Source organism: Gorilla gorilla, chromosome 13 (assembly GCF_029281585.2).
Source record: "Gorilla gorilla gorilla isolate KB3781 chromosome 13, NHGRI_mGorGor1-v2.1_pri, whole genome shotgun sequence".
NCBI lineage: Eukaryota > Metazoa > Chordata > Mammalia > Primates > Hominidae > Gorilla > Gorilla gorilla.
In genome coordinates, this window is record NC_073237.2 from 108396872 (window position 1) to 108422560 (window position 25689).

The following is a 25689-nucleotide window of genomic DNA, read 5'->3' on the forward strand; positions in this document are numbered from 1 at the left end:
GGTTATATGGTAGAGTGTAGTGCTCCTAGGCTAGAAACCTGTATAGCATGTTACTGTACTGAATACCATAGGCAACTGTAACACAGTGGGAAGTATTTGTGTATCTAAATATATCTAAACATAGAAATGGTACAGTAAAAATACAGTATAAAATATAAAAAACTGATACATCTCTAGAGAGCACTTACCATGAAATGGAACTTGCAGGACTGGAAGCTGCTCTAGGTAAGTCAGTGAGTGAGTGAATAGGAAGGCCTAGAACGTTATGATACATGACTGTAGACTTCTATTTTTATATAGAGACAGGGTCTCCCTCTGTCACCCAGGCTAAATTGCACTGGCACGATCATAGCTCACTGCAGCCTTGAACTCCTGGGCTCAAGCAATCCTCTTGCCTCAGCCTCCTGGGGCTAGGAGCAGCTAGCATTACAGGCACAAGCCATCGTGCCCAGTTAATTTCTAGTTTCTAATTGTAGAGATCAGCTCTCACTATGTTGCCCAGGCTGGTCTCAAACTCCTGGCCTTAAGGGATCCTCCCACCTTGGCCTCCCAAAGAGCTCCCAAAGGGATTACAGGTGTGAGCCACCACATCCAGCCTTACTGTAAACTTTCTAAACACTGTACACATAGGCTACACTAAATTTATAAAAGTATCTTTCTTGGCCAGGCACGTTGGTTCACACCTGTAATCCCAGAACTTTGGGAGGCTGAGGCAGGAGGATCGCCTGAGGTCAGGAGTTTGAGACCAGCCTGGCCAACATGGTGAAACCCCATCTCTACTAAAAACACAAAAATTAGCTGGGCATAATGGCGGGCACCTGTAATTCCAACTACTCAGGAGGCTGAGGCAGGAGAATTGCTTGAACCCGGGAGGTGGAGGTTGCAGCAAGCAGAGATCATGCCATTGCACTCCAGCTGGGCAACAAGAGTGAAATTCCATCTCAAAAAAAAAAAAGTATCTTTCTTTGCCGGGCACAGTGGCTCACGTCTGTAATCCCAGCACTTTGGGAGGCCAAGGCAGGCAGATCACCTGAGGTCAGGAGTTCAAGACCATCCTGGCCAACATGGTGAAACCCCGTCTCTACTAAAAATACAAAAATTAGGCCAGGTGTGGTGGCTCACGCCTGTAATCCCAGCACTTTGGGAGGCTGAGGTGGGCGGATCACCTGAGGTCAGGAGTTCAAGACCAGCCTCAACATGGAGAAACCCCGTCTCTACTAAAAATACAAAATTAGCCCGGCACAGTGGTGCATGCCTGTAATCTCAGTTACTCAGGAGGCTGAGGCAGGAGAATTGCTTGAACCTGGGAGGCAGAGGTTGCAGTGAGCCAAGATTGCGCCATTGCACTCCAGCCTGGGCAACAAGAGCAAAACTCCATCTCAAAAAAAAAAAAAATACAAAAATTAGCCAGTTGTGGTGGTGCACGCCTGTAATCCCAGCTACTTGGGAGGCTGAGCCAGGAGAATCATTTGAACCCAGGAGGCGGAGGTTGCAGTGAGCCGAGATCGCGCCATTGCACTCCAGCCAGGGTGACAGAGTGAGACTCTGTCTCAAAAAAAAGAAAAAGGGATCTTTCTTCAATAATAAATTAACTTTAGCTTACTGTAGCTTTTTTACTTAAACTTTTCAATTTTTTAACTTATTGACTCTTTTGTAATAATGCTTAACTTAAAATACAAACACATTCTACAGCTGTACAAAGAATTTTTTTTTGTTTCTTTATATGAAATTCTATATGGTTTTTTTTGTTTTTTGTTTTTTTTCTGGAGACAGGGTCTTGCTCTGTCACCCTGACTGGAGTGCAGTGGTGTGATCATAGCTCACTGCAACCTCAACCTCCTAAGCTCAAGTGATTCTCCCACCCCAACCTCCCTGAGTAGCTAGGACCATAGGTGACTGCTACTGTGCCCGGATAATTATTTTTTTTTTGTACAGATGGAGGAGTCTCAATATGTTGCTCAGACTCATCTCGAACTCCTGGCCTCAAGGATTCCTTGTGCCTCCACCTCCCAAAGTGCTGGGATTAGATTACAGGCATAAGCCACCACATCCGGCCTTTTATTAGCTTTTTTCGTCTATTATTTTTTTTAATCTTTTTTTTTTTTTTTTTTTTTTTTTGTAAACAGGGTCTTGCATCATAACCAAGGCTGGAGTGCAGTGGTGTGAACATAGCTCGCTGCAGCCTCAACCTCCTCGGCTCAAGGGATCCTCCTGCCTCGACTTCCTGAATAGCTAGGACCACAGGTACATGCCACCACACCTGGCTAATTTTTTAATTGGAAAAAAAAAGTTTTTACTTTTTAAACTTTCTTATTAAAAACTCAGACACAGGCCAGGCACAGTGATTTGCATCTGTAATCTCAGCACTTTGGGAGGCCAAGGCAAGAGGATCACTTGAGCCCAGGAGTTCAAGAAGAGCCTGGGCAACATAATGAGACCTTGTCTCTGCAAAAAATAAACAAAATTAGCCTGATGTGGTGGTGTGCCTCTGTAGTCTCAGCTACTTGGGAGGCCGAGGTGGAAGGATCACTTGAGCCCAGGAGGCCGAGGCTGTAGTGGGCCGAGATCACACCACTGCACTCCAACACAGGTGACAAAGTGAGACCCTGGCTAAAAAAAAAAAAAATTCTAAGACACAAACACACACACACACAATAGCTTAGGCAATAGCTTAGGCCTACACAGGGTCAGGATCATGTTATCACTGTCTTCCGCTTCCACATCTTGTCCCACTGGAAGGTTGTCAAGGGCAAGAGCATACATGGAGCTGTCATCTCCTATGATAACAATGCTTTCTTCTGCAATACATCCTGAAAGACCTGCCTGAGGCTGTTTAGTAGTTAACTTTTTTTTAATAAGTAGAAGGAGTACACTCTAAAATAATGATAAAACATATAGCAAATACATAATCCAGTAATATAATCATTTATTGTCATTTTCAAGTATTACGTACTATACTTTTTTTTTTTTTTTTTTTTTGAGACAGAGTTTTGCTCTTGTCACCCAGGCTGGAGTGCAATGGCGCGATCTCGGCTCACTACAACCTCTGCCTCCCGCGTTCAAGCAATTCTCCTGTCTCAGCCTCCCGAGTAGCTGAGATTACAGGCGCCTGCCACCATGCCTGGCTAATTTTTGTATTTTTAGTAGAGACGGGGTTTCACCATGTTGGACAGGCTGGTCTTGAACTCCTGGCCTCAGGTGATCCTCCTGCCTTGGCTTCCAAAAGTGCTGGGATTACAGGCATGACCCACCATCCCTGGCCTATGTACTATACATTACTGTATGTGCTATACTTTTATACAACTGGCAGCACAGTAGGTTTGCTTATACCAGCATCACTACAAACACATAATGCATTGTGTTATAACATTATGACAGCTACGACATCTCTAGGTGATAGGAATTTTTCAGCTCCATTATATAATCTTATGGGCCCACTGTTGTATATTCAGTCTATCATTAACCAAAACATCGTTATATGGCACATGGCTGTATTACCTTTGTAAAATTTAATTGGCTTTGGAACATGATTCACCATATTAAAACTATCAGTGGGGCCAGGTGCAGTAGCTCACACCTGTAATCCCAGCACTTTGGGAGGCCAAGGCAGGCAGATCACTTGAGCCCAGTAGTTCAAGACCAGCCTGGGCCACATGGCAAAACCCCACCTCCACACACACACACACACAAAAAAAAAAAAAAAAGAGAGAGAGAGAAAAATTAGCTGCACATGGTGATGTGTGCCTGTAGTCCCAGATACTCAGGAGCTGAGGCAGGAAGATCACTTGAGCCTGGGAGGTCGAGGCTGCAGTGAGCCATGGTCACACCACTACACTCCAGCCTGGACAACAGAGTGAGACCCTGTCTGAAAGAAAAACAAACAAACAAAAAAAAACTATCTTTGGGGAGATCTGCATAAGAGCTTAGAGAGACAGAGCAGACTCTCAAGCCATAGTTAGGCCAAGTGTCCATCCTAGGTTACAGAACACTATCCAGTGGTTTTAGAAACAAGTCCAGCTGTCCATAAAATGGAATATTCCTGTCCTTTGCTGTTGTTTTTTGAGACAGGCCTCCTCTGTGGACCTCACTGGAAGGGACATTTCGGTTTGTAGAGGCGTCTAGAATTCTCAAGACCCTAGGCTTACTACCATGTTATAGCACCTCTGGCACATGTATAACCTTGCCTGCAATCTATGTAAGGCAAAGTCTCAGCAGGCCAAGCATCGGGATGCACAGTGCCTAGTGCCTGGGAGTAGTACCACATAAATTAATAAAGCCCCTTCTGCCCATTAAGAGGAGTTTCTTTGTTCAAAAATCAAAGGGCAGAGCCAGGTGCGGTGGCTCACGCCTGTAATCCCAGCACTTTGGGAGGCTGAGGCAGGCAGATCACCTGAGGTCGGGAGTTCAAGACCAGCCTGGCCAACATGGTGAAACTTCGTCTCTACTAAAAATACAAAAATTGGCCGGGCGTGGTGGTGCCCGCCCGTAATCCTAGCTACTCGGGAGGCTGAGGCAGGAGAATCACTTGAACCCAGGAGGCAGAGGTTGCAGTGAGCCAAGATCGCACCACTGCACTTCAGCCTGGGTGACTGAGGGAGACGCCATAAAAAAAAAAAAAAAAAAAGTCAAAGGGCAAGCTAGCACCCATGGGAGGAGGAATTCCTTTGGGAAGTGAACAGAAAAATTTATCCATTCTTCTCAACTTCATTTCTATCTCACTGCTAACAAGTGCGGGTGAGGAATGGGAGGGTGAGAAGCATTAGGAGAAATTCCTCCTGGAGCCTCAGACTGCAGGGTAGCCAAACTTCTCATGGGTAGAAACCTAAAAAACAAGAGTCAAAGAAGGCTTCACTCCAGCCTGCAGAATGGGCAATGGTGGGTGACTGTAAAAGCTTGTGTCTGCAAAGTGAAAGGTGACTTTTTGAAGACAAGACTCAGTTGGGGTTTTTTTTGTTTGTTTGTTTTTAGTTTCTTTTTTTTATTTTTAAGAGATGGGATCTTGTTCTGTCACCCAGACTGGAGTGCAGTGGTGGCCAGGTGCGGTGGCTCATACCTATAATCTCAGCACTTTAGGAAGCTGAGGCAGGAGGATCACTTGAGCCCAGGAGCTCAAGACCACCCCGGGCAATGTAGTGAGACCCTGTATCTACTAAAAATGAAGAAGGGGAAGAAGAAAAGGAAGAAGAGAATGAAGAAGAAGAGGAAGAAGAATAAGAGGAAGAGGAAGAAGGAGAAGGAGAGAGGGGGAAGGAGAAAAGAAAGAAGAGGAGGAAGAAGAAGGAAGAGAAGGAGGAAGGATGGAAGGAAGGAAAAGAAGGAAAGGAGAGAGAAAGAAAGAGAGAGAAGGGAGAGAGAGAGAAGGAAGAGAAGAAGAAAGAAAAACACTAGCTTAGCTGGGTGTGGCAGCAAGGTTGCAGTGAGCTATGATCGTGCCACTGTACTCCAGCCTGGGAAACAGAAAGCCCCTGTCTCTAAAAATAAAATAAAGGTTAAAAAAAAAAAAAAAACTCACTGGCCGGGTGCAGTGGCTGACGCTTGTAATCCCAGCACTTTGGAAGGCCAAGGCGGGTGGATCACGAGGTCAGGAGTTCGATACCAGCCTGCCCAACATGGTGAAACCCAGTCTCTACTAAAAATACAAAAATTAGCTGGGAATGGTGGCACACACCTGTAATCCCAGCTGCTCAAGAGGCTGAAGTAGGAGAATCACTTGAACCTCGGAGGCGGAGAATCACTTGAACCTGCAGTGAGCCAAGATCGCACCACTGCACTCCAGCCTGGGCGACGAGTGAGACTCCATCTCAGAAAAAAAAAAAAAAAATACTCACTGAAGCTTCAAACTCCTGGGCTCAAGGCATCCTCCTGCCTCAGCCTCCCAAATACCTGGGAGTACAGGCATGTGCCACCACATGTGGCTAATTTAAAAAAAAAAACTTTTTTTAGATATGAGGGTCTCACTATGCTGCCCAGGCTGGTCTCAAACTCCTGGCCTCAAGTGATCCTCCCACCTCAACCTCCAGAATAGCTGGGATTACGAGATCGAGGCTCAGTACCTCGCTGTTATTTTTCTTTAGGGAGAAAAAAAGCACACAAAGATATCACAACAAGGCTGTATATACCATCTATCCACAACTGTAAGGTAAAACCATCAATATTTTTAATGCATATAACAAGGTTGCTGGGAGGAAATTGGAAGATTATTGCAACATTTACTATTGTAAAATTGTTGTGAAAGTCTCCCTCTCTCTGAATTGAGCTTCAACCTGGATATTGTCTGACTGTCATGGCGTGGTGGATATCATGAGGCAAAAAATAATTTCAGATGCTTCTAACCTAAAGGGCTTTGAGTTCCTTTAAGTCATCTAAGTCCCTAAAAGTATCACAACTACCAAAAATTTGGAGGATGAATTCTGACAGACATAAGACCCAAAGCAACAGTATTTTACCAATTAACCAAAAAGTCCGATGGCAAATTGTTTTGTTTTTCCTCATAGTACTAATATAAATAGTTTTATATCAAAATAACCAGAGAAATTAAGGAATGCAAATATTCACTTGAGTTGTGAAGTTAAACTTAAGACTTAAAACAGATGTCAAATTTGTGTTAGGTCCCAGAGTTTCCAGAGATTCAAGTTCAATGACCTCTAACATGAGGAATACTATCTTGGAAACACTAGAGAAAGAATGTATCCAAACACTAAAACAAAGACTTATTATAATTGACAAAACTTCTCATAATAAAAACATGTGAACAAAATAACAATGTTTTTCCCCAAGGACATCAACTCTTTAATACAAGAGAATCTTGTTTCTCGATTCAGCTTTTCAACTTAACCCAGAGTTCAGAACTTACCAACACACTGAGTCCTCCCGTTCCCTACAAATCCATAGTTGCAAATACAGATCTTCTTCCCTTCTCTTTGCTGGCATGTGGCATGTTCATGGCAAGTGGCACAGACGTCTAAACCTGAATCATAAATTGTATGTTTCAGAAAAAGAAAAATGCAAGATGAGACACACGTAGTTAGTGGACATTTACAACGAAGAACCAAAATTTGAAGACCAAAATAACACAGGACACACCTAGTCTCATCCTTAAAAACCTTCAGTGGCTGTTTATTTCCCACAGAATAAAGTGCAAATCTCTTCCTCTGTGTGGCGATGTCTTTCTTTCTTTCTTTTTTTTTTTTTTTTCGAGACATGGTCTTGCTCTGTCGCCCAGGCTGGAGTGCAGTGGTACAATCACAGCTCGCTGCAGCCTCAACCTCCTGGGAGAAGGTGAACCTCCCACCTCAGCCTCCCAAGTAGCTGGGACTATAGGCATACATCACCACACTTGGCTAATTTTTTTTTTCCTGTAGACACAGGGTTTTGCCATGTTGCCCAGGCTGGTCTCGAAATCCTGGGCTCTAGCAATCCACCCACCTTGGCCTTCTAAAGTACAGGGATTACAGGCGTGAGCCACCGAGCTAGGCCACAGTCAATGCTCTTAGTGATCTCACTCCAGACATACTCCTCCAGCCTCATTGTTTCCAAGCCCCAACCACACATGGTACTTGCCAGATGTCACAGGCTAACTACTCTTTCCCTAACAGAATATCTACTATCCTACTCGCATGCCACAATCACAATACTCTCTATATACCTAAAATGCCTATGCCTTCTTCTCTACCTAGCTAGCACCTATTCATATTTTAAGACCCAGCTTAATGTCACATTCCCTCTGAGGTCTTCCCCACTACTCCATTTTTTTCTTTTTTTGAGGTAGAGTCTGACTCTGTTGCCCAGGTCGAAGCGCAGTGGCATGATCTCAGCTCACTGCAGCCTTGACCTCCCGGGCTCATGCAATTCTCCCCACCTCAACCTCCTAAGTAGCTGGGACTACAGGCGCACGCCACCACACCCATCTAATTTTTGTATTTTCTGTAGAGATGGGGGTCTCCCTATGTTGTCAAGGCTGGTCTCGAACCCCTGAGCTTGAGGGATCCACTGGCCTCAGCCTCCCAAGGAGCTGGGATTATAGGTGTGAGCCAACGCGCCCGGCCCATTCCTCCATTCTTAAGGAAAATTAAATGCATCTTCCTCTGTGCTCCCCTAACACTGGCACATTCCCCTATCAATCATGTTAATGTGTCATTATATTTGGTTCTAGCTTTGTCTTCCAAGCTCAGTATTATGAATGAGCCGCTCAAGGATAGGGATGATGTCATTTGCCCATATGTTATGATGGCACAGTGCAGACACTCAATATATTTTTATTGACTGCCTGGATAGAGAAATCTGAAATCCTGCTTGCTGCAACTCAAAAAGCAAATGGAGTGAAGAGGAACACAGCTGCCTATTACCCTACTCATTTTTTTTTTCAAAGAAAAAAATGAATGTGTTTAAGATGACAGTGATATAACAGCCAAGTCCCAGTAGGATGACCAGGTCCCAATTATTGAAATAAACAGCAGAATTGTTTGAGGCTAAAACTTCTAAAACATCCAAATCTACCAGATGGTGATATATGGCCCAAGATCAAACAAGAATTTCTACCCAAGGCTATGTGGTATACTGTGTTTCACTCTCAGTGCCTCTGTAATTTCAGGAGCGACCTAGTAAAGAGAATCTTTCTAGCATTGAATTTCATTTTAGTTTTGGCTCCACTGTTACCCAGGTAAGACAGCCTAGCCCTTAGGCTGCTCCAGGCATGAAACCAACTGAGACTAGGGATTTCTAAACACTCTAACCATGCTGCTGTTCCGCGTGTTTTTTAAAAAAATAAAAGATAACACAAAAATAAGACAAACCGCTAATCATCACTAAGTAATGCCAAATTAACCATGGAATATTTCCAAAACTTATTGTATCTCAGACCATAAAGACAAATGCAACAAATTCCAAAAAAGTAAAAATGTTAAAGGCTGAATTATCTGACCACATAATAATGTAATAGAACTATCAAACAAAACATAAGACTGGCATCCCCAAAAAAACATACTTGCAAACCACAGAACATTCTCCTAAATAATTCTTAGGACAAAGGGAATATCAAAATTGAAATGTTTAACACTAGGTATAAAAACATATTTACTCCACAAATGTAAGACTTATGCATTTTTATACCTTAAGAGTATACTTTTATACTTCAATGCGGCCTTTAAAATTTTTACTTTTTTCAAATTTGTTGCATTTTCCTTTATGATCTAAGATAGAATAAATATTCCATGGTTAATTTGGTATTACCTAGTGATAATTAGTGGTTTTTCTCATTTTTGAGTTATCTCTTATTTTAAAAAAGAACACACAAAACAGCAGCATGGTTAGCATGTTTGGAAATCTCCCAGTCTCAGTTGGTTTGATGCCTAAAAAAGAGAGAGAAAAGCAGGCAGCCAAGAAAAAGAAAAAAGAAAAAAAGAAAACACTAGAATTTTAATATAAGAAACCTGAAAAAAGGAAAAAAGAAAATGGGGATTTAGGGATTAGTAAATACAATTTTAAAGATGTTAAAGAATTAGAAAATATTATCAAATGCACTGGGGGAAAATTACATAAAAGACTAGGAAGGTATAAACCCTGAGAGAGAAGATGATAGCAGACAAAGGATGCTAACAGTATTTCAGAAAATGAAAATGAGGCCGGGCGGAGTGGCTCATGCCTGTAATCTCAGCACTTTGGGTGGCCAAGGCGGGTGGATCACTTGAGGTCAGGAGTTCAAGACCAGCCTGGCCAACGTGGTGAAACCCCCATCTCTACTAAAAATACAAAAATTAGCCGGGCGCAGTGGCAGGCACCTGTAGTCCCAGCTACTCGGTAGGCTGAGGCAAGAGAATTGCTTGAACCCAGAAGGCTGAGGTTGCAGTGAGCTGAGATCACACCACTGCACTCTAGCCTGGGCAACAGAGTGAGACTCCATCTCAAAAAATAAAAGCAAAGAAGATGAGAAAGAGATGGATGGGAAAGGTACAGTGGCTCATGCCTGTAATCTCAGCATTTGGGAGGCCTTGATCCCAGGAGTTCGAGACTAATCCTGGGCAACATGATGAGACCACATCTCTGTTAAAAAAGAAAAAGAGATGGATGCATGGTAATTGCCTTAGCAGAGAGGAAGAACTAAAAGCCAATCCTAGAAAGGCCCAGGAAGCAGAGTCTCTGCAAATTTCAGAAGACAGACATAAGGAACAGGAACGAAAGTTCAAGGAACTGGTTGAAAATACCTGCAAGGAGTAGTTAAATGCCTGGATTCTTTCACTGATGCCGCACAAAACAGAATTTTACGACTGGGAGAAAATGAACCAGAAGGCTCCAGATTAGAAGGACAACACACCAAACTGAAGTGAGGATGAGTTCCCATTCCTAAATGTCCATCGTATGGGTAAGTATATTTAACCATCTTAACACATTAACATTTTAGCACAAAACATTTTAAACCATATGATCAGTACATTGTCAATTCATAATGACATGCAGGGCCAGGCATGGTGGCTCATGCCTATAAATCCCAGCACTTTGGGAGGCCAAGGCAGGTGGATCACTCAAGGTCAGGAGTTTGAGACCAGCCTGGCCAACATGGCGTAACCCTGTCTCTACCAAAAATACAAAAACATTAGCCAGGCGTGGTGGCACACACCTGTAGTCCCAGCTACTCAGGAGGCTAAAGCAGGGGAATCACTTGAACCCTGGAGGCAGAGGTTGCAGTGAGCCAAGATAGCACCACTGCACTCCAGCCTGGGTGACAAAGTAAGACCTCATCTCAAAAAAAAAAAAAAAATTCATAATGAAATGCAACCAAAATCTTGGAAATACTTTCTAAATAATGGATCCTGGGTCAAGTTGAAAAACCCATTTGTGATCAACCCTACAATGATGAACATATGAACATTCTCCCCAATTTAATTTGTAGATAGAATGCAATCTTGGCCAGGCACGGTGGCTCATGCCTGTAATCCCAGCACTTTGGGAGGTCAAGGTGGGCAGATCACCTAAGGTCAGGAGTTTGAGACCAGCCTGGTCAACATGGTGAAACACCGTCTTTACTAAAATACAAAAATTAGCCAGGTTCAGTGGCATGCGCCTGTAATCCTAACTACTCAGGAGGCTGAAGCAGGAGAATCGCTTGAACCCGGGAGGCGGAGGTTGCAGTGAGCTGAGATTGTGCCACTGCACTCCAGCCTGCGTGACAGAGCAAGACTCCATCCAAAAAAAAAAAAAATGCAATCTTATTAAATACCCTAAATCTTGGGTAGTGTTTCAGTTTGGGATGATGAAAAAGTTCTGAAGATGGATGGTAGTGATGGTTGCACAACAATATACAACTTGCCTCTCAATTGCACACTTCAAAATAGCTAAAATGGTAAAATTTTGCCTTATGTCTACTTTACCACAATAGTAAGAAAATATTGAAAATTACAGTTTTTACTCTAAAAATCAACTTTATTGAGATATAATATGCATACAATAAAACACCCCCATTTTAAGTGTGCAGTTTCAGTGGGTTTTAACAAATGTAGACAACCATGAAACAACTGCCTAACGCAAGATGCAGAATATATGATGCACAATTTGCATCTGATGATAATCTGATAATATATGGTACACATCTGATGATAAACATTTGCTTTGTTTTCACTTGGGGGCTAATATAATTAAAGCCTTGATGGCAAAAAAGGGGAGGGAAACTCAAATTTCTATAGGGAAATCATTTTGTGTCTGGATCCCAAATTTCCCATGATGCCATTGAGAGATGGTAGATAGCAGGTACATAGCTTTAGAGAACAAGTAACTAAAGTAACCCAAGCTAAGGAAGCCTGTAAGAATTTTTCACTGAAAACCAAAGAAGCCCATTATAAGCTACTTCCCCAGTGAACAGACAATATAAACACGCTGTTCAAAGGCTAAAAACCTTAAGTAGACACTGAAATCACACATAAATGTGTGTAGTACAATAATAGACATAAATACGATTCTATTGAAACAATGAAATATGAGAAATTAAGTAATTCAAACTTAAAGCTGTTGGAACTTTAAATTATACCAAGCCTTGAGAGGAATGTGGCTATGCAGTTTGAGTCACAAAGTATACAGCTGTAACTTCTGCCTCTTTTTCCCCCTGTAAATAATTAAGCCCAAATGGCACCAGAGATAAGACCCCCTTAGATCGCTATCTCTCCTCATGGAGTAATAAAGTAATTTTTCTTGGAGTGTAGCAATCTGTAACCAACCAAATCGCTGTGGCATATGCACTGGTCTTGTATGGAAAATGTAATTCTGCTACAATTTCTACATAAATGAAACTGTAACTTCCCCATTTTTGAATGAACACTCCATTCATTTGAAGTCAGTGTTTCCCAGTGGCCACCCTCAAGTTTTATGCTTGAATAAACTCTATATGTAATCATACGTTCTGAATCTCATTATTTAAGGTTGACAAATGCAAATTTTTAAAATTTTTTCTTATATAAAATACTTGTCTAGGACAAGGTGCAGTGGCTCACACCTGTAATCTCATCACTTTGGTTTGTTTGTTTGTTGAAACAAGGTCTCACTCTGTCACCTCCGTCACCCAGGCTGGAGTGCAATGGTGTGACAACAGCTCACTGCAGCCTCGACCTCCTGTGCTCAAGCTATCCTCCTTCCTCAGCCTCCAGAGTAGTTAGGACAACAGGCACATCCCACCACACCTGGCTAATTTTTCGTTTTATTTATTTACTTTTTTAGAGACAGGATCCCACTATGTTGCCCAGGCTGGTTTCAAGCTCCTGGCCTCAAATAATCCTCCTACCTCAGCCTACCAAAGTGCCAGCCTGATCAACATAGCAAGACCTCATCGCTACCAAAAAAAAAAAAAAAAATTTAATTAGCTGGGCATGGTGGTGCATACCTGTAATCCCAGCTACTTGTGAAGCTGATGTGGGAGGATCTTTTGAGCTCAGGAGATCAAGGCTGCAGTATGCTTTGATTGAGCCACTGCACTCCAGACTGGGCAACAGAGCTAGACTGTCTCTTTAAAAATGTTAAAAATAAAAATTTAAAAACTTGTCCTTATAAAGATGTGGAGATTATATAGATCCATTTGCAAAAACTCAGCTGGGCGTGGTGGCTCACACCTGTAATCCCAGCACTTTGGGAGGCCAAGCAGGGCAGATCACTTGAGGCCAGGAGTTTGAGACCAGCCTAGCCAACATGGTGAAACCCTGTCTCTACTAAAAATACAAAAAAAAATTAGCTAGGCATGGTGGTGGACACCTGTAATCCCAGCTACTCAGGTGGCTGAGGCAAGAGGATCACTTGAACCCGGAAGGCAGAGGTTGCAGTGAGCCAAGACTATGCCACTGCACTCCAGCCTGGGCAACAGATCAAGACTCTGTCTCAAAAAAAAAAAAAAAACAAACAAACAAAAAAAACTCAGCTGGAAAATGGCTATTTCATGTAACTATTGAGTAAATCTAATAAACATAAAAAATATGAAGAAGAAAAGAGGTGGGACTCACTCAGATAAATTAAAGGAAGTCCAGTCTGAATTAGTGAAGGATAGAATAGAAAATGTTTTAAAAGAAACTGAATTAAGTCCAAGTTTATTTAATAAATAGCCCCAGACAAACACATGGCCTTAGAGGAAGGCAGCCAGGTATAGGGGGAAGCACTGGGCTTGAAAGCTAGTTAGAGCTGGATCCTAAATCAAGCTGAGTCGAATTAACTGTGTGACCTTGAGCACACCACTTAACCTTTCTGGATCTCAGTTTTTTCACCTTTAAAACAAGGACTTTGGGCTTCTCGAATTTTAAAGTGCATTCAAATCACCTCGGGAGGCTGAGGCAGGGGGGTTGCTTGAGTCCAGGAGTGCAAAGTTACGTAAGCTATGATCAGGCCACTGCACTCCAGCCTAGAAAACAGAATGAGATCTTGTTTCTAAAAAAAAAGAAAAAGAAAACTCATATATCCCATAAATATACACACCTACTATGTACCCATAAAGGTAAAAAAAAAATACATACATACTAAAAAAGAAAAATACAAACAAAACACCTGGGCCGGGCACAGTAGCTCATGCCTGTAATCCCAGCACTTTGGGAGGCTGAGGCAGGCGGATCATGAGGTCAAGAGATTGAGATCATCCTGGCTAACACGGTGAAACCCCGTCTCTACTAAAAATACAAAAAATTAGCTGGGTGTGGTGGCCGGTGCCTGTAGTCCCAGTTACTTGGGAGGCTGAGGCAGAAGAATCACTTGAAGCCGGGAGGCGGAGGTTGCAGTGAGCCGAGATTGCACCACTGCGCTCCAGCCTGGGCGACAGAGCGAAACTCAGTCTCAAAAACAAAACAAAACAAACAAACAAAAAAATACCTGGGGATCTTAACCTTTGTTAAACTGCAGGCTCCAATTCAGTTGGTCTGGGGAGGAGCCCTATATTTTGGATTTCTAAGAAGCTCACAGGTGGATCACATTTTGAGTAGCAGAGGATAAAGAGCCCCCCGAAAGTCCTTTCTCCCTAGAGTTCTGACATTTCCTTCTTTTTTATTTTTAACTTTAACTTTTGGGAGTACATAGGTGTTTATATTTATGGGGTACCTGAGATGTTTTGATGCAGGCATGCAATGCGTAGTAATCATGTATTGTAAAATGGGATATCCATCCCTTTCAGTATTTATCGTCTGTATTACAAACAATAGTCATAGTCTTTTAGTTATTTTAAAATATACAATTAAATTATTATTAACTATAGTAACCCTGTTGTGGTGTTGTGCTATCAAATACTAGGTCTTTGACAATTTTTTTTTTTTTTTTTTTTTTTGAGACAACGTCTCGCTCTGTCCCCCAGGCTGGAGAGCATTGGCATGATCACAGCTCACTGCAACCTCTGCCTTCCAGGCTCAAGCGATTCTTGTGTCTCAGCCTCCTGAGTAGCTGGAACCACAGGTGTGCACCACCACACCCGGCTAATTTTTTTATTTTTAGCAGAGATGAGTTTTCACCATGTTGGCCAGGCTGGTCTTGAACTCCTGACCTCAAGCAATCCACCCACCTCGGCCTCCCAAAGTCCTGGGATTACAAGTGTGAGCTACCACACCTGGCATACACTTCATTCTTAGGGTACCTGTTTTAATGACCCATTAAGAATCATTTATTTAGATGAGATACACACATCAAAAAGAAAGGAAAGAAAGAGAGAGAGAAAGAGAGAGAGAGAAAAAGAAAGAAAGAAAGAGAGAGAGAAAGAAAGAGAAAGAAAGAGAAGGAAGGAAGGAAGGAAGGAAGGAAGGAAGGAAGGAAGGAAGGAAGGAAGAAAGAAAGAAAAGAAAGAAAGAAAGAAAGAAAGAAAGAAAGAAAGAAAGAAAGAAAGAAAGAAAGAAAAAAGAAAATAATTTAGCATAAGTATAAACCCAAAGACAGTAGCTGGCACGCAGTAGAATTTGGCTCAATACATGTTTGTTCCCCACACCAGCAAAAAAACGTAAGATGGGTTCCAGGCTACCAAGGCTTCTCAGACTATCTGCAGATGAGAAGGTGGTTTCCAAAGAAATACAGGCAAGGGTGCTTATTATTCAGCTGTGATCAGCCTATTCTGCAGGACTTTGCCGGACAACTCTCTGACCACACGGGTCCACTGTTCCACAGCCTGAGGCTCAGTTAAGAATCACCTGGAGACGGAGTGACTAACTCATGCTAGTTTTAATACAAAAAGTCCTGTGTCCCAGGAAACCCCTCAGTTCTGTGCAAACCAAAACAGCTGGTCATGCTTCCTGGCAATCCTGTTAAAACACAGTGTCCCCAAAGATTCTGATTCAGTAGGGGAGAGGCAGGGCCTGAGAATCTGCATTTCTAAACTGCTCCCAGGTGGACCACATAGAGAGGAACACTGCCAGACTAGCTCAACCTCAACCTCAGGGACTGGAGTCAGAATCCTGGGGAAAGAAAAGGCAATACTGAAAGAAATCTTTCACCAAGTCTCGATTGCCGCATAGCACAGCTGTGGGACAAATGTAATAGAATAACCCAAGGGAGAGGAATTCTCCAGGCCAGAGAAAGATCACTAGGGCTTTGCTAGGATCTGAGGGAGAGCTGGGTCGGGGGCACTTGGTACCCACACCAAGGATGGCTTTAGTTCTGTCATCAGCATACTCAGGGCCTGAAAGCAGAGAGGTGGTGGCCATGTAGTAACTGAGGGAATGACTGCAGAGGTGAGGGACCCCGAGGGACGTCTAAGATTACTAGCAGAGAAACAGGAAAGTTGAAGAACCCAAAATCTAAAAGGAGAGAAAACCTGACAAGTGTTCTTTGTTACTATTACCACATCACCCGGCTAAGGCTGCTGAGCTAGCTTCACTACCCGTCCCAGCTCTGCAGTGACTATCCCAGCTAAAACTGCACCTAACAATGAGAGGGTGAGACAGGTTTTGGTGTCTCAACCAGAGTCAGGGTTGGAGTCCTGATCCTTAGTTATGTGATTTTAGCAAGTTAAACTGTCAGTTCTCCAATTTTTTTTTGTCTCCCTCTTTCACCCAGGCTGGAGTGCAGTGGCACAATCATGGTTCACTGCAGCCTCGACCTCCCAGGCTCAGGCGAGTCTCCCACCTCAGCCTCCCAAGTAGCTGGGACCACAGGCATGCACCACCACGCCCAGCTAATTTTTTATTATTATTATTTTATAGACACGGGATCTCCCTATGTTGCCCAGACTCGTCTCTAACTCCTGGGCTCAATCGATATTCCTGCTACAGTCTCCCAAAGTGCTGGGATCACAGGCATGAGCCACTGTGCCCAGCCAGGTCTCTCATTTTAATCCATGAGATGAACATGTTGTGGTCAAGATTAAATGAGAAATATAAATGCTGTATGAAGTGTAAAGCAACATGCAAATATGAGACAATTGACATGAATGTTTATATCCATTTCCACAGATTTTGTTATTATTGTTAGAAACAGTCTGCAAGATGCAGTGCCTGGTATTTGGCATGGTGGTTACAAGCGCTTGGGTTAGTTACGATCCTAGCTATGCCACTTACTAGCTATGTAATCCTTGGAGATCTCTGTGCCTCAGTTTCCTGTAAATCTGTAAAATGAGAAGAATAATAAACCTACTTTATATGGTTGTTGTGAGGATTAAAAAGTAGATGAGTGTATATTAGTCTTTCTTCATGCTGCTGATAAAGACATACCCGAGACTGGGTAATTTACAAAGAAAACGAGGTTTAATGGACTCACAGTTCCAAGTGGCTGGGGAAGCCTCACAATCATGGCAGAAGGCAAAAGGCATGTGTTACACAGCAGCAGCAAGACAGAATGAGGGACAAGTGAAAGGAGAAACCCCTGATAAAACCATCAGATCTTGTGAGACTTATACACTACCACGAGAACAGTATGGGGGAAACCTCCCCCATGATTGAATCATCTCTCACTGGGTCCCTCTCACAACACATAGGAATTATGGGAGCTACAATTCAAGTTGAGATTTGGGTAGGGACACAGCCAAACCATATCAATGAGTTAATACATGAAAAGCAATTAAAATGTGTCAGACATTGTTATAACCAACCACTCAACAACTCTTTGTTAATGAATAAAAGAAGGTACTAACACTGGTGTTTGGCTAGCCAACTCCCAATTACACCAATGGGAAGAGTGACGGAGAAATGCACTGATGCAAAAATCAAGAGCAGTATCTTTGTGCATTCAGGTGTCTACCCATTGATGGGCTGATATCCCAGAAACCATAACATTCAAATTTACATAATCACTCCCTGTCTTCGCCACATCCTCCCAGCCTTCTGGGTAACAGCTGACTCAGAAGTTGAAAGTTCAGCTCCTCACCTTTTCAGCCCTGCTCACCTGTCCTTCGTCTCCACTGCAACCAAGTAAAGCTGCAACTCAGGATGGGAGGGAGGCTGCCAGCTTCTGAGAACCACTCTCACTCTTTACTTCAATACACGAGCAACAACTTCAGTGTACTTCTGAGACATTAGCTGATGCACTTTAATAGTACAGTAAAGAGATGTTCACAGTCAAGGGAAGAAGGTAGTTTAAAAGCACAAATGCAGGCCAAGCACAATGGCTCACACCTGTAATCCCAGCATTTTGGGAGATTGAGATGGGAGGATCACTTGCGCCCAGGAGTTCATGACTAGCCTGGCCAAAAATCTAGACCCCATCTCTAAAAACCCAACAGCAACAATAACAAAAAAGCACAAATGCAGTGCTTAAATTTTAAATCTGCTTTTAACCTAACCCTCAACCATTCACAGTCAGACCAAACAAATCCACTGCACAACCTTCCTGAGATTCTGTCTGTCAAATTTGGAAAGACAAATCAAACAACGGGAGGAAATAAGCCAACGGGGCCCAAAACTCAGGAAGAAAAAGCATTCCCAAGTGGTCTCTAACACTACATAAAATTGCATTGCTCTTAAGAGATTGCACCAAATTCCAGAGGTGGAAGGAATATGAGAAATCTCACGTTCTCTCCTTTCCAACATCCCTGACAAAAAAAAAATCCAGAAATGAAAACATAGACTCTGCTTTTAAATCCCTCCAAAACAGAGAGCACTCTACTCTCTCCAGCAATGTAATATTTGCAGGGCTATTCAAACTGTCATATATTTCCCACACCCACCCAAATTTAGGACTGACATTCTCCATCAAGAACTCTCACTTGGGCTGGTCCAAAGGTAGTGAGTTATCTCAATTGATTGTTGACAGTCAGTTACAGATCAAACTTCTCATTCTACTCTTTCCCCCTTCTCACTACTGTACTTGACTAGTCAAAAAAAAAAAAAAATCAAAAAACAAACAACAAAAAAAGAACTCTCAACCTTTCCTCATAAAAAATGGCTCATACGACCCAATCCTGTTCACTTTCTGGTGTGACCAAGATCAACCAGCAGTGGGGCCCCCACACCTGGCCTCAAGACCAGAAACCAACCCACACTGAGTGCCATTCACTTACGCCACACCCTATGGTTCATGTCTGGCAGTCACTCACTTAACCCCTACCGGTTTTTTTCACACCTGTCTCATACCTGACTCATTCTCCAGAAGGGTGTACCTTTTTTTTTTTTGAGATGGAGTTTCACTCTTGTTGCCCAGGCTGGAGTACAATAGCACGATCTCGGCTCACTGCAACCTCCACCTCCCGGGTTCAGGCTATTCTCCTGTCTCAGCATCCTGAGTAGCTGGGATTACAGGTGTGCGCCACCATACCCCGCTAATTTTTGCATTTTTAGTAGACATGGGGTTTCTCCATGTTGGTCAGGTTGGTCTCGAATTCCTGACCTCACGTGATCCATCCGCCCCAGTCTCCCAAAGTGCTGGGATTATAGGTGTGAGCCACCACGCCAAGCTGAGTGTATCCTTTTTCTTAATCTTTGCAGTTCATTTTCCCTCTCTCTTCTGCAGAGCTGAGGCCAACAGACTACTTGTGATTTTGAGCTACAGAGACCTAGCATCCCATTTTAGGATTTGACCAGAAGACCAAGAATACACCCAGGACCAAGTCCCTGGAGGTGGAAGACAGGCCATGGTGGGCATCTTCATCAACTCTAATCCTGCACCCTTTATTTTAAGTAACTTTAAATCACTCCAAAACAATCCACTCACTCTATTTCTCTTCTTTCCTCCTGTGGCTCACCCTGAATAGTGAATGTGCTGCTGTGATTCCTGAAGACAGAGGGAAGATCAAGCATGAAATGCATGATGAGTGAAGTCAGGTGACCTTTGTATACAGCAAGAACAACTTCCTGACCTCCATCCAGGCCTGAGCCAACAGGCCTGACTCTAGCAACGAATGCCAGAGAAAGGTTAAGAAACAGGACTAACTGGTTCTACCCCTCCTCGCCCATTCCTGCCCTCTGGACTCCCCTGGGCCCTGCACCCCACCCAGCCACCAACACCCTACTGCCATATCAATTACGCGAAACACACTTTCCTTACACTCAGGTCATCTGACTTCAGCTCAACTGACTTCAGCTCTCCTCCCCAAAACATCTTTGATGCCAATTAATGTCATTCGGCCCATGTTGCCAGTGACAGACTGAATATACAAATGGACAATGGCCAGATCATATATATATATATATATATATATATAGAGAGAGAGAGAGAGAGAGAGAGAGAGAGAGAGAGAGGGAGAGCCTTGCTCTGTCACCTAGGCTGGAGTGCAGTGGCATGATCTCGGCTCACTGCAACCTCTGCCTCCCAGGTTCAAGCGGCTCTCCTGCCTCAGCCTCTGGAGTAGCTAGGATTACAAGCACCCACCACCAGGCCCGGCCAATTTTTTTTGTAATTTTAGTAGAGATGGGGTTTCACCATGTTGGCCAAGCTGGTCTCGAACTCCTGACCCCAAGTGATCCACCCACCTCGGCTTCCCAAAATGTTGGGATTATAGGCGTGAGCCACCGCACCCAGCCCATATATTAAAATAGAATTCTAACCCACAATCTGCAGCAATCATTCCAGGAACTCTGTAGCAATCAGCCCCAAATGGTCAGGCTTTAATCAGTAACAGCCAGCTACGCTAATTTTTGCCCCCAATTCCAACTTGGGACTAACCAGAAAAGCCAGATATGGCCCTCTCACCAATCACATGGGATGCATGCTGCTAGAAAACTTCTCCAGCTGGGCGTACCTGAACCACCACCACCCCCCAACCCCCTTCCTTTTTCTACTGTAAAACTTTTCCATCCCCAGCCTATCTTTGAGTCTCTGCCAAATGGAAGTGATGATGGCTGACTCCCTTGTCACAGCAAGTTCTGAATAAATAGCCTTTGCTTATTCTTGTTTGGGTGGTATTCATTTATTTGCCTACCAGATTCCTAATACAAGCCACTGTCCCTACCCACAAGGAGCTCTTAGTTTAGTAAACAATCACACTGCAATATGGTATAAGTGTACAACCAAGGCATGGAATATGGTATTACTGGTGCTATAAAGAGAAGCGGATAGCGGCAACGGACTTCCTAGGAGGAGTGAGGACACCCAGGCTTGCTTTGAAATATGAATAGCACTCATTAAGTAGCCCGCCATGGGAGAAGGGAAACACAGTCCTCTAATCTTCTTCCTCGCCCCCCACTTTCAGAAACTAACCTCCCCCACTTATAGCCCAAGTTTAATTTTTGACCTGCTCTGTCCATTAACTGTCTCATTTATTTTTGCTTTTTCAATTTTCCCCTCTCTACTAAATAATACCCCTCAGTCTAAAATATGTTTGAGTCTGTTTTGCATTCTCTAAAAATCTTGGACTGACTTGACCAGCCCAACTGAATGCTACCTTCGTTTTCCTTCTAATTTCTTTAAAGAGTATCTACTCCGAGGCCAGGAGCAGTGGCTTATGCCTGTAATCCCAGCAATTTGGGAGGCTGAGGTGGGCAGATCACTTGAGGTCAGGAGTTCGAGACCAGCCTGGCCAACATGGTGAAATCCCATCTCTACTAAAAATACAAAAATTTGCTAGGTGTGGTGGTGCATATCTGTAATCCCAGCTACTCGGAAAGCTGAGGTAGGAGGATTTCTTGAACCCAGGAGGCAGAGGTTGCAGCAAGCGAGATCACATCACCGCACTCCATCCAGCCTGGGCGACAGAGTGAGACTGTCTCAAAAAAGAAAAAAAAAAAAGAGTATCTACTCCGTAAACAAGGTCTCTGCCCTCAACCTAGAGCCCTCACATCTAGCTCTCACCCTCTCTCCTCTACTAGCTCTGGGTCTCCACTGACCAGATCCATCCAATTCAAAGGCTTTTTCTCAATCTCTGCCTCTCGGCTTCCCGTCTCCTAGTTTCCTTGACTAAATGAGCCTAGTCTTTCTCCATCCTACCCGGATGCTGCTTCTTCCTTCTCGACTTGCATCTACCATCTAAACTCCAAGAATCCTCTCCAAGAATCTGTCTTTCATCCTCCCAATCTTGTCAACTTCAAGGTTTCAAGCAACCATCAAGTCTATTGATTTCATCTCTCCAAATCCATAACAGCACCTCAAATTCAGGATGTCCAAAACAACTAATCATCTTTCTTTCCAAATCTTTCTCCTCCCATAGAAACATATACCAAGTCACCCAGCCCCCAAGCCTTAGTGTCATCTTTCCCCTTCTGTTCCCTTGCACCTTCATATCTGTTATTAAATCCTTCCTTCCAGTCCATTTCCACCTTACTGTCTACATTCAGTCCATTTCTGCTGTCATTACTGCGGGCCCAGTCCTCAGAACTTCCAGGCCAGCTATTGCAACAACTTCCTCAATGGGCTTGTCCAAGCCTCCAGTCTTTCCCTACATTGTCCACTGTCAGGAAACCTGCCCTTCATAAAACCAGGTTCTCCAAGGTTGAACATGAAGGGAGAATGTCTACATAAGGAGAGGGGGCTCAACCAGGAAGCCTTGACTTCTGTTTCCCCAAATTCACCCCAAAACCTTTAGTTACAGATGACCTTAGGTAGCTACTAGCTGTGTTCAGCCATCTTAGTCTAACAATTCAATGGGATCGCACTGGACAGTTTCCTACCTTAGAGAGATCACAGGAAGATTGTGAAATAGACGCCAAGCATCTACAAGTCCTATGCGCACTGTTCTGGGAGATAGAGCCAAGGAAGGAATCTTAACCAGGGCACCTAATATTACAAAAATGGCCACTCCAGAAGATCAAGCCATTGAAATACTCATCAGGCATGGTAAAAGTCCCAAGCCAAAGAGAATGGGGGTGGGGGCGGCAGGCAGGATTCTCAACCACAAGTCTCCTTGTATGTCATCACATGGAAATTTCCTTCCACTTCAGGATCAGTGTTTGGTTTTAGTAAGGAAGATGGGGGTTCCTTAGACCCTTTTTCCCCCCGCCTCAAGTTTATTTATATAAATAGCAAAGGAGGACATCAGCCCCATGCAGATGGCAGTCCAAGGGGGACAATCCTTCTGTCCTCACGTTGGCAGACACAGATCTCTACTCTGAAGCCTTTGTAGGGGCCTGGGCTCCTTCGGGAGTCTGAGCTGGAACTGAAGCTGGAGCTGCAGCCTGAGCCTTGGTTTGATCCTTGACCTTGGCCTTTGGCCGGCACAGCCTGAGCCCCTTGGCAATGAGGGCACGAGCACGTTTCCCAAGCTTGAGGCGGGCAACGTAGGCAAGAGCTGACACCCTTTGGACTCTTGGGCTTAACCTCCTTGGGGTTTATGAGGGCAAGGCCTCAGCACGTGCACTCATGGCCTTAGCACTGTCGCCCTGCATCTTCTTTAGGCCCTTCTTATTGTGCTTCCTGGCAAAGCACATGTTTGTCAGGAACTTGGGGTCCACCCCTTTAAAAGATTCGTATCTTTGTGATCCGGGTTTCATGATGCCGTTTCTGTGCCATTTTCGGGACTGGTTGTGTGTGGTGTGGTGCTTGGATTTGGCCAAGCACTGTAACCTGCGGTGCTGGTTACACTGCACTGTAACCTGCGGCTCCCAAAGCGCCTAGAACTGGCTAGACCCACTTTTCTTGTCACTCCCTGAAACAGCTTCCAGTGGCTTCCAGGCACAGCTAAGTCCAAAGGCCTAGGTCTGCCAATCAAGGCACTCTGCCCTCTGCCTCTGGTGCCTCCGTGTGCTTCCTTCCCTTCTCCCCCGGGCCTGAATTCTGAAGGAATTCATTCATTCTACACTCATTTGTGGAGAGGTGACAGTGCCTTCTGCTATGAGCTGGGATACCTTTTCCACATTTTCCCATATCCAAATATGACCAATCATTGATGGCCCAGCTCAAGGGTCACCACCGATTCCCCTTTCCCTGCCCTCACCACCCACACCTTCTCAGGGCACTCATGCCATTCTGCCTTGTATTACAGTTATGTGGATGAATGTCACCTCCCCTGCGTGTCTGAATCCTCTGTGTAATTCCTACTCAGCTCAACACTGCATTTTGCAGAGGAGGAAAAACAACTCCCTCGATTGCTTGGAAATAGAACATGTGCTGGTCTAAATCCTCCAGACAATGAGCTCCACGAGGGCCCGCACTGCCCGCCCTCATCGCGCACAGGGAAGCTGTTCAAGGGCCATCTGTTGAATGAATGAGTGAATTAATGGCTTCATTCCTGTACTCTTCCTTACGCGTCTTTCTCACCATATTTAGCATCCGGCTCTCTAACAACGTGAAAAAATTAAAAGTGGTAAGAAAATTGCTTCGGGTCAAAAATGTGTCATGCAAAAGCCACCGCAGAGCCGGAAGCGTGACAACGCCGCAGAACGCCCTGGCCTCCCCGCCCTTCCCCGGGCGCCGCCCTGCCCGGGTCCGCGCTCGCGCCCAGCCCCCACCCCGCCTCCTGGGCAGTGGAGGTCCCTGGGGGCCCGGCCAGGCCGCCTTAAAACCGGCGTCCCCCGGCGACGCGGGGCCGGGCGGGGGCAGGGAAGCCCGGCGGGGAGCCCCCCGCTTCTCTGAGCTCCTCCTTGCCGATCTCCAACGGCCGGCGCGGGCCCCACCTGCGCCCCACGCCTCGGCACCGCGCCGGCCCGGCCCAGGGGCGGGGAAGCATCCGTGCGCCCAGAGTCCTCGAGGCCCAGCCGGGGGCCCCGCCGGCCGCCCGTGCCCGTCCCAGCCCGCACTTACCGTCAGGGCCCGGCGCTCCCGCGGCGCCGCGGGCCAGGCCGAGCAGCAGCAACAGCGGCAGCAGGCGGCGAGACGGGCCCGCATCCCAGGGCCCCCGGCCCATGCCGCTGCCCGTCCCTCCCGGCGCGCCCGCGCCTCCTCCCGGGGCCCTCAGGGTGCAGAGATAAGGCTACAGGCGCCGCGGGGAGGGGACCAGCCGGCGGCTTCCGGCGCCGCCGAGGGAAGCGGGGGGCGCTGCGGGGTCCTGGGGAGGCCGCAGAGCGCGGGTCCTTCCTCCTGTCGGGGCCTGGGCTTAGGACACGCCCGTTCCGCGTCCGTCTCTGGCTCCGCACCTGCTGCCCTCTCGCCGCTCACATTCGCAAAGAGGGACAGACACTCATCGGATAATGACACAGCTGGACGCAGAGCCCCGGAGAGTGCTGGGGAGGAAGTGTTGCGGGGGATTCAAGCCACTCGAGGGCTCAGGGAGGCACCCCCGGGGAGAGGGGTGAGGGGAGCAAGGGGCGGAAATCTTCCAGGACGTGAAAGGGACCTGGATGAGGTGACCACAGCGCAAGGCCCAGATGAGAGGTCGGAAGACGCAGACCCAGGCCACCCAGGGGCGACACACTTGACCAGGTGACACCTGGTCACCGGGAGTGAGAGAGAGTAGGGCTGTGATGGAGGGAGGGGCTGGCATCTGTCCCCGCTGCTCTGAGGACACCCGGCTTGGGACGCGCTGATGCCAGCCCCTACCTCCATCACAGCCGTACTCATCCCAAGGGAAGGAGTAAACCAAGACCCAAGGATGAGAAGGACGTTGGGGAGGAATCTAAGCGGGAGTTTGTTGTAGAAATGGGGAATGGGGACCTAGAGTGAGAGCAGAGGGTTGGAGAGAGGCGTTGAGCTGCAGAGGGAAGTTAGTCCTCCTAACCCAAGTGATGGAGGTCTCCGGGAAGCTGTCACAGTTTCAAGCAGTGAATGACTTCATCACTGACACATCTCTGTCTGTTCTGTGGCATTGGGAATGGGGTTGGGTTGGGATGTGGAAGGCAGAGAGTCCAGCCCGGAGTTGCTGCAGGAATCAGGCAATAGAAGACATGTCCTGGCCCGGTGCGGTGGCTCACGCTTGTAATCCCAACACTTTGGGAGGTCGAGGCGGGTGCATCACTTGAGGTC

General features: G+C 45.3%; 1 protein-coding gene and 1 pseudogene across 6 annotated transcripts in view; both read right to left on the minus strand.

The window, feature by feature from the left end:
- The window catches only part of SUSD1 (sushi domain containing 1), a 136681-nt gene extending 111791 nt beyond the window's left edge, over positions 1-24890 (minus strand). For 2 of the 6 annotated variants that reach the window (XM_019034269.4, XM_063696663.1), the window contains exons 1-2: positions 24532-24888; positions 6854-6967 (exon numbers count right to left, since the gene is read on the minus strand). In XM_019034269.4, coding sequence (XP_018889814.3) covers positions 6854-6967; positions 24532-24634 — 217 coding nt within the window. In that variant the 5' untranslated portion in view covers positions 24635-24888. Of the gene's footprint in view, positions 1-6853; positions 6968-24531 lie in introns of all 6 variants that reach the window. The other 4 variants (XM_004048444.5, XM_055350406.2, XM_063696664.1 and 1 more) reach the window with 3 other exon arrangements.
- LOC109028156 (large ribosomal subunit protein eL29-like) lies at positions 22796-23675 on the minus strand (annotated as a pseudogene).
- Positions 24891-25689: the final 799 nt, after the last annotated feature.